The following is an 8,731-nucleotide window of genomic DNA, read 5'->3' as shown; positions in this document are numbered from 1 at the left end:
GGTGCTGACCTGTTTCCTCCAGGCCTGGGGCAGCCCCTCGCCCGGGAGCTCCCACTCGCCGGCACAACCCAGGGGAGCCCCCCTTTCCATGTCATACACCCACGATGTTTCCACCTCGGGGTCCTCACAGGCTCTGGGCCCGGGTTTTCCTCAGAGAGCTCCCCCCCACTCCCCCTAGTCCACATCCACTCCTGAGAGTCCCAGCAGCTCCACCTTGTCTTCAGACCCCATTGGTGCTTGATTTTCTGCCCCTCGATGTCATGTGCCCCTCATCCCCAGCAACCCACTCCCCCTTTGGTTCCTGGGCCTGGGTCCAGAGCCCCCCGCCATGATTTCTGACCCCCACTTCACTGACCACAGGACCCCTTGGCTTTCCTACTTCCATAAGGTCTCCCCGAATCTAGTTTCTCTCCCATCACCCGGTCAGCCCCCCATTCTCACCCCTACTGTGGGGATCCCCAAATCCTGATGGCCCCTGGGCCTGCCCTCTCTACCACGTGACCAAGGGGTTGTGCAATACAGCCCCCTCCCCTGACCCTCCCCGAGGGGATTTTCGAGGAGGGCTGTGCTCTGTGCAGGCCAGCCGGCACCCCTGCCCCCCCCAGGGGGCTGGGCCAAGGTATAAATAGGGGTGGTGGCTGCAGCAGGCAGCAAACCCGGCCCAGCACCACCATGCTCGCCCTGGAGGCTGCACAGTAAGTGGGGGTTCCCTAAAGGAAGGAGAGTCACCCTGCACTTAGGCCCCTCTGCCAGGCCTCCCTCAGGGGTGGTGGTCTGCCCTACCCAGGGGGCAGGGGGCTGGGAGGGAGGGGGTCCACGCTGCCTTTGCCCCTTCTAGACTGCTTTTCTCTTCTATCTCGGCTTCCTTTCTCCACCCTATCCCTGTCTCTCTCGGACTTGGAAAAGCTCTCCTTGGGATGCTTGCCTGTCTCGCCTCCTGCTGACGGCCTCTCCCAGGTGGCCCTCCAGGCCTGTCTGTCCTCCGCCCCCCACCCCCACCCCAGCCTCACCGGACCTCTGGCTTGCTTACTTGTTACCCCACTCTGTTGCTCGCCACATCGTTCTTGTTTCTGGGGCTCTATTCTCTGCCTCTTGCTCCCTCTCTGTCTCTGTGTCTTTGTCCCCGTCTCTTTCCAGTTCTTCCTCTGTCTGTCCGTCTGCTCTCTCCTGCTGTCTCCCTGTCTGTCCCCTGGCCCCATCTGCCCATCTCTGGGATTCATAACCACTTCCTACATCGGTGAATGTCTCTCTTCACGCTTTCCTCCCTTCCCTTCTCTCGCATCTCCTCTTTCCCATCCCTGCCTGGAAGCTCTCCATCTCTCCTCTGGTCCAAGGTGGACCCATTTAACCAACTCACGGACGGAGGCCCCCTCCCTGCCCCCACCAGCCCACCGGCGCCCACACCGCCTCTCCAGGGACTTTCTCTCCCTCACTTTCCCTGCCCCCCAACCAGCCTCTGTCTATGCAAATCCCAGGGGAGGGGGGACATTTGCCTGTCCCCCCACCCCCTACTTCCTGTCCCGCTCGAGTGTGGTGGGGCTGGTCTCACCCAAGGACACACAGCAGAAGAGCTGCGGTGGTCACAGCTGCAGCCACCTCCCCCCGCCCCCCCATCAGCTCCCAACCACCCTGAGACTCAGGTGGCTGAAGGCACCCCTGACATGCCCCTGTGTCTCTCCCCCTCCAGGCTTGACGGGCCACACTTCAGCTGTCTGGTGAGTCGGGGCCCTGGGGGTGGGGGGGGACCCACATGGCCCACCTTGACCCCCCCGCCTCAGTTTCCCCTTCCACTCCTTCCTGTCACTTTGTCTTTCTGACTCTCCCTCCATATCTCCCGCCAGCACCCTCCACCTCACCTGCCCCATCCCCTTCATGGAACTTTCTCTGCCGTCTCTTGCCAGCTCTCAGGCTCTGGGTCCACTTCCTGGCATGGGGAGGGATGGGGGTCCTTGTGTCTTTGGCTTTGTGTCTCTTCCTCTGCCCACCCCAACATTCAACAAACCTATCTATTCCTTCTTTCCTTCTCTTCTTTGCTAAATTGTATTTTCAAAAGCGTAGTCTATAATAGTTCAGACAGGATACTATACTCACTACCCGGAACCCACAACCCCGTCCAAGAACCAAAACCTCACTCACTTATGGGCTTGAAAGAACCCCCCGCACGCCCCACCTCCAGCATGTCCCACCTTCCTCCAGCTTGACAAGTTTTTTGCTTTAAAAAAAAAAAAAATGGAGGTGTAACCTACAAGTCGGCAAAGCGGCAGATCTTGAAGCAGCCCAATGACATTTCGCATTATGCGCACACCTGTGTAACAGCTAACCAGAGCGACAGAGAACATTTCCATTCCTCTGGAAGATTCCTAATCAATAACCACCCCTCCCCCTGGGGATCTTTTCCAACACGGATTCGTTTTGCCCGGTTTTGACCTTGATGAAGTGCATCATGCCGGATGTCCCTTTTTGGGTCTGGCTCCCTTCATCAACATTCTGCGTGTATCAGGCATTGTTTTGTTGTTGTTTTTAAGTAAACTCTCTATCCCCATCCCATCGTGGGGCTTGAACTCACAACCCAAGATCAAGAGTTACGTGCTCGGGGCGCCTGGGTGGCACAGCGGTTAAGCGTCTGCCTTCAGCTCAGGGCGTGATCCCGGCGTTGTGGGATCGAGCCCCACATCAGGCTCCTCTGCTATGAGCCCGCTTCTTCCTCTCCCACTCCCCCTGCTTGTGTTCCCTCTCTCGCTGGCTGTCTCTCTCTCTGTCAAATAAATAAATAAAATCTTTAAAAAAAAAAAAAAAGAGTTACATGCTCTACTGCCCCCCAGTCAGATGCTCCGGGCTTGGTTCTTTTTCCTTGCTGTATAGTTCTCGGCTGTAGGACACCCCCCCACACACACACCCCAACACCACCAGTTTATCCATTCTCCTGTCCATGGGCTGTTTCTCACTTGGGGCTATTAGGAAAGCTGCTCTGATTGTTCTCGAACAAGGCTCCTTTGTGGACCTGTTTTCAGTCCCTTGGCGGACTACCTGGGAGTAAGGCTGCTGGGACACCCGGATGTCTAGCCTTGGCCTTTACCATGATTGCTAAAGCAACACGATTCTTGGGGTAGAGCGAAGCGATCCGAAGTGGATAAAAGGAGCCTTGAGACTTTCTTTGCCTCTGTAAAAACACTTCCACCCCTGGGACAGGTGAGCCTGGGGGAATTCTTCCACACCCTCCCCACACCTTCCTGGGAACCCTCGGTCTTAGCAGGGGCTGGCTGCTGGGTCCCTCTCTGGGACCCTGGGTCTCGGGGTTTATGTGGGTCTCTGCTTGTGTCTTTCATTCTGTGTGTGTTGTGTGTTCCTGCTGTGTTGTGTGTGTCTCCTCTTCCGGTATCTCTGTATGTCTCTCTCTTTGCCCCTGTCTCTGGCGCCTGGTCTCTGTGTCTCTTTCTTTCCTTCTCCCAGCCCTCCCCTCTTCTCCCCTGTCCCTGTCAGAATCCTCCTGCTGGCCCAGGACGGAGGTGGGGGCTCCCCGAAGCCTGGGATAATTCCCCTTCCTCCCCTACCCCATTAGTACCCAGATGGCGTCTTCTATGACCTGGACAGCTGCAAACACCCCAGCTACCCCGACTCAGAGGGGGCTTCTGGTGAGTGGGCCTGCCCTAGCCAAACTCCTGACCTGGACCTTGGGCCCATTTCACAGATGGGGGAGCTGAGTCCCAGGGGAGGATGTCACCTAGTTCAGCAGGATAAGGTTAGCCCAGGTCTCCAGACCTCCACCCCTTTCCTCTGCCACCCACCCTCTTGCCCATGCAAATTCTGGGGCCAGAGATTTGCAAGGCCCACAATGGCCTCTCTGTGCTGGGGGCTTCAAGTGGGAGGGGCTGAGGCCAGACCTGGCTTCTGACTCTGCGCCCTCCCGCCCTCCCCCAGACTCCCTGTGGGGCTGGGACCTCAGTCCAGCTGTCCCGGCTGCCTCCTATGAAGCCTTCAACCCGGCTGTGGCTACCTTCAGCCACCCCCAGGGTGTCCAGCTCTGTTATGGACCCTCGACCTACAGCCCCGTGGGGAGCCTCGACCCGGCCCCCAGCCTAGAGGCCCCAGGGCCCAGCTTCCCAGCGTACCCCACGGAGGACTTCACCAGCCAGGTGAGGGGCAGGGACACAATTAACATCCCCATCATTTGATCGAGATTTACTAGATGCCAGGCAGCGTGCGAAAGCCTCCGTCAGCCGTCTGAGATTAAGAACCGTTTTCACTCCATTGCATGGACCAGCCGACAGAGGCATGGATGTTAGGCAAGGGGCAGCATAGAAGGCCATGATCGGTGTCGGGCAGGCTTTCAGGGAGGGGGCCTGGGCATCCCTTGGTCATGCCATGGAGATCTGAACCGAGGCCAGAGTGCAGGCTGTAAAGACAGTGGGGAGGGCCACAGTGGGGACCCAGGAGGAGGAAGCTGAGGGAAGAGAGCAGAAGGAGGGAGGGGTGCAGGTCCCTGGACTGCAGGTGATCCTGACCTTTTGCAGACCATGGGCCCCCCGGCGTATGCCCCATACCCCAGCCCTGTGCTGTCGGAGGAGGAAGATCTCCTGCTGGACAGCCCCACACTGGAAGTTTCAGACAGCGAGGAGTCGGAGGAGGCCCTCATGGCTGGCCCGGAGGGAAGGGCGTCTGAGGCAGGTACGGAGGAGCTGGTGGGGTGGGGCTGCAAATGGAGATGGGCGAGGGGCTAAAGGAACCATGGCTTCTCAAGCGCCTACTGCGCCTACTGTATACGCCAGTGCTGAGGGCGGTTCCCTGTGTGACCTGGGGCAAAGGACTCTACCTCTCTTTGCCTGAGTGTCCTATCTACAATGGGGATGACAGTAAGTGTCTCTTACTGGTGTGGGGGGGATTAGGTGGGACAGTATGGGTAAATGAGAGCCGTGCCTGGCAGAGTGGACAATCAGTTAGTCTCCACTCTTACTGACTCAATAGCAACAGACATAACCATGTCAACACCGGTCCATAGGACCCCTGTTTCCGCCCATGTGCCTGACACGCAGTATGCTCAACTCCTGGGCAGTTACGGCCATGAGTCACTTTCCCTACCTGGCTCTGGGTTTCCCATCTGTACGACAGGCAGCAGCCGCAGCCCCAACTCCTGGTGTTCTGATGAAGATGAAAGGAGCTCCTAACTGAAATGCCTAGAACAGAGTGCTTCACAAAGTTTTGTAAAAGTCACGCGCGCGCGCACACACACACACACACACACACACATACACACACACACCCTCATTTATAGCGGAGCAGAGGCCACCTCAAGGTCACTGCTGGGAAACGGGCAGACGTGGGGTTCCTGCATCTGATGCCCTGCTATGAACAGCCCCTCTCTGGCTTCGCAGGCCCCTCGCTGCTGGTAGGAGCCCAAGAGTCAGACCCCCTGATCCTTCCAGGATCCCAGTCCCTCTGGGGCTGAGAAATGGCTAGGCGGATTCAAACCCACTCCAGATCTCTTCACGGCCACTCAGCGCCCTGTTATGAGCCTCTGAGGAGCCCTGGCAGCCCATTTCACAGGCCCCTCCAACCCCATGCGGGGCAGTTACGGATTACTTCGTGCTGCCGCCCGCAGAGCAGAGGACAGACGCACATCCCGGAAGATAAAGCGAGGGGCGGGGGGAGCTCCGGGGTAACAGCTTCAGGGAGGAGGGGGCTTGCCTCCGATGGGGGTGCTGATGGCACAAGACCGAGCCACGCGGATGCCACCTCCCTCGCCCCAGTGCTCTCCGCGTGGAGACTGCGGCTTGCTGGGGGCCCCGGGGGCCTGGGGAGGGGGAGCGGGTGGGGGCGGGGTGGGGGCGGCGCCCAGAGGCCACCTCCCCTAACGCGTCCCCAACCACCGCAGGGGCCCGCAAGAAACTCCGCCTGTACCAGTTTCTGCTGGGGCTGCTGACGCGCGGAGACATGCGCGACTGCGTGTGGTGGGTGGAGCCGGGCGCCGGGGTCTTCCAGTTCTCGTCCAAGCACAAGGAGCTCCTGGCGCGCCGCTGGGGTCAGCAGAAGGGCAACCGCAAGCGCATGACCTACCAGAAGCTGGCGCGCGCCCTGCGCAACTACGCCAAGACCGGCGAGATCCGCAAGGTCAAGCGCAAGCTCACCTACCAGTTTGACAGTGCGCTGCTGCCCGCCGCCCGCCGGGCCTGAGCCCAGGGCGGGCTCTCAGGGGCTCCACGTCTGCGTCACGTTGGCGTCCCCACACCCTAGGTCACAGGACCCGTGGATTCCCCACACTGCGGGGACGGGGGGCTGCCATAATCCCTAAGCCCTGCCCAGGGCCCCTCTGGGACGCCCCCCTCCCACCGTGGCTGGGGCCCCTCTGGGATTTCCTTGTCATGTTCCGGATCCCCAGGATCCTCATGTCTTGGGTCACAGAACCCATAGAGGACTATACTATGTGTCTCTGCGGAGGGGGTGGGTAGGACCATTGCTTCCAGAATCCCAAGAGTTTCTTTGGGATCCCCTTGTGGTGTCTGAGATGGTCCGGCCAAGCCTGGGATCTCTCTGAGCTCCCTTGTGTGGCTGCGATTCCTTAATCTCATCTGGGGAGGGTGAGCCCACAGATCATCACACAGGGAGGGGTTTGCTGCCTGCAACCCTAAGCCCTGTCCAGCTGGGGGGGGGGGGGGGCGTCTCTCTGGGATCCCCTTCTCATGTCTCACACTCTCCTGTCAGATCTGAGATCTCCTACTTATGTCTGGGGCCTCCTGGAAACCCTTTATCATGTCTCAGATCTCTGTGCCCATCTGTGACTCTCTTGTCCTATTCCCCCAGATACGTTTGTCATCCTGAGATCCCCCAGTTCTCTGGAAGCACTGTGCTATCACTTTTGTGTGTGTGTCTGGAATTCTCCAGTCACATCTAGGGTGCCTCTGAGATCCTTTGGCCATGTCTAAAAACACCCTTGTCAGGTCTAGGGGGACCTCAGTGAACCCTGTCTTGTCCAGGCCGCCTCTGGGATACCCTTGTCTGTGGATCCTTCCAGTCACATCTGGGGCTTCCCTGGGATCCCATATCTGCCATGCCCCTTTGGGGACCCCATCAGCAGACCTGAGTTCACACAGGGACCCTCCCCTTCCTGGGGTGCCCTCTGTAAGGCCAAGCTAGGGATCATTCTGGCCAGTCCGCCGATTTCTGGGTGATCTTGGCAGGCAGCCCTCCCATGTCATCTTTAACCAGAGGTCTCACATTGGTACCTCCACCCCTCCAGCTCCCTTTGGGGCAAATCAGATCTCTGGTGGTGGGTCCTTCTTCAGCTCACTGCCGCAGTGAGGGAGATTTTGCATACTCCTTCACTTCAAACTTTGCACAATCCAGCAAAGGCGGGCAGCTTCACGGTGCAGAGAGGCTGGAGGAGCATGGCAGCCACTCCTATCAGGGCACCTGTTCTCCAGTCTGCCCCAGTCCCCCCTGCCCCTGGCTGTCAGACCCCAGTGGCTTCTCTCAGTCGCCTGTTGGCCCCCAACCATTTGTATTTCGACCCTGGTGTGAACCCACGGAGGTGAAGCTTGGGTTCACCATGGGAGCTCTGATTCGAACCCTGTGGAAGTGTCACAGACTGTGGGCTAAGATGTCAGAGTCCCAGGTCCTTGGGCCTTCGTGGCTGGGGGATCTAGGCTGAAAGACTTGCTGCTTCTGGGCCTCAGTTTGTCCCTTCTGTGAAAGGGGAGAGGAGGAGGAGGAGGAAGATAGAAAAAGTCCCTTGCAGCCCTGCTGAGCCTTTGATACATCTTCTGGAAATCTACCCCACCACCCATTCATTGAAGTCCAGGAGGAGGAGGACAAGGAAGGAGCTTCAAGGAGCCAGAGAGGGAAGAGGTCCTTATGGGGCACACAGCTGCTGGTAGCAGAGCCCATGCTGGGACCTGCCCTCCAAAGGACAGCACACATACCCTCACCCTGGAATGGGGGCAGGGTGGGAAGGGAGTGCCAGGGACAAAATGTCCCCAGGGCCTCCTCTTGCAAATGAGGTACTTTTTGCAAAAACTATCATCATCACCCCCAAGTGTGGAATAAAATAAAATAAAATAAAACAAAACAAATCAAGGTAGACAAACTTCCTAGGTCCCTTTGTTAGGGACGGCAATGCCGTCTGTCAGCCCAGGCCTGCTGACCTTCCGAGACACTGCAGCCGCAGCCAGGCGGACCACAAGACAGGAGATGGAAGAGGCCGCACCAGGCTGAACTTTGAAGGCCGCGGTAAAGGGCTTCAGATGCAGGCACTGCTGGTTCGGTTCAATTATTGTCTCTCTCTTTTTTATAAAGATTTTCTTATTTTTATTTTTAAGCAATCTCTACACCCAACGGGGCTCCAACTCAACCCCGAGATCAGGAGTCGCCTGTTCTTCCGGCTGAGCCAGCCCTCCCTCTCTTCCCCACCGTCTCCCTGCTTCCCTTTCCATCAAGGTCTCTGATCCTCCTCCTGAATTTCTGTCTTCTCTATGTCTGCCCCCCTCTCTCTGGATACAGCACTCGGGCAGGCAGGCAGGGCGGGAGGCTTCTGGTGGCAGCGTCGCCCTCTGGCTCCCGCCGCTACATCGCCTAGCTGCGCCCGGGGAAGCTGTGTGGCAGTCTGCCTGGCAACACGTGATATCACACAGGCTGCCGCCGGATTGGCTTGGCGCTCCCTGGAGGCGGGGCAGTTTCCGGCTCGCAGGGGGTTTTGGAAAAGCGGGGGAGGGGGGAGATGGACAGGAAGAAAATCGGGAGG

At 58.5% G+C, this 8,731-nt stretch overlaps 1 protein-coding gene across 2 annotated transcripts; it reads left to right on the top strand.

Annotated features, from left to right (window-relative positions):
- Nucleotides 1-666: 666 nt before the first annotated feature.
- SPIB (Spi-B transcription factor) lies at nucleotides 667-8,227 on the top strand. Of its 2 annotated transcripts, XM_026488250.4 has the most exons (6): nucleotides 667-695; nucleotides 1,688-1,715; nucleotides 3,560-3,632; nucleotides 3,919-4,133; nucleotides 4,512-4,665; nucleotides 5,870-8,227. In XM_026488250.4, exons 1-6 carry the CDS (start codon nucleotides 673-675, stop codon nucleotides 6,166-6,168), a joined length of 792 nt encoding a protein of 263 aa, XP_026344035.1. In that variant the 5' UTR covers nucleotides 667-672; the 3' UTR covers nucleotides 6,169-8,227. The 2 variants fall into 2 exon arrangements, with proteins under 2 accessions (XP_026344035.1, XP_057170565.1); XM_057314582.1 differs by lacking the exons at nucleotides 667-695; nucleotides 1,688-1,715; nucleotides 3,919-4,133 and having other exon boundaries at nucleotides 3,567-3,632; nucleotides 5,870-6,617.
- The last annotated feature ends 504 nt before the right edge of the window (nucleotides 8,228-8,731 follow it).

The sequence above is a fragment of the Ursus arctos genome, unplaced genomic scaffold, assembly GCF_023065955.2.
Source record: "Ursus arctos isolate Adak ecotype North America unplaced genomic scaffold, UrsArc2.0 scaffold_19, whole genome shotgun sequence".
NCBI lineage: Eukaryota > Metazoa > Chordata > Mammalia > Carnivora > Ursidae > Ursus > Ursus arctos.
Note: the sequence above shows the minus strand (reverse complement) of the source record. Positions and strands in the feature narration are given on the sequence as shown.

Coding starts and splice junctions, on each gene's coding strand:
- SPIB (XM_026488250.4), top strand. CDS start 673: ATGCTCGCCCTGGAGGCTGCACA. Junction 3,633..3,918: donor CGACTCAGAGGGGGCTTCTG/GTGAGTGGGCCT, acceptor GCCCTCCCCCAG/ACTCCCTGTGGGGCTGGGAC. Junction 4,134..4,511: donor CGGAGGACTTCACCAGCCAG/GTGAGGGGCAGG, acceptor GACCTTTTGCAG/ACCATGGGCCCCCCGGCGTA.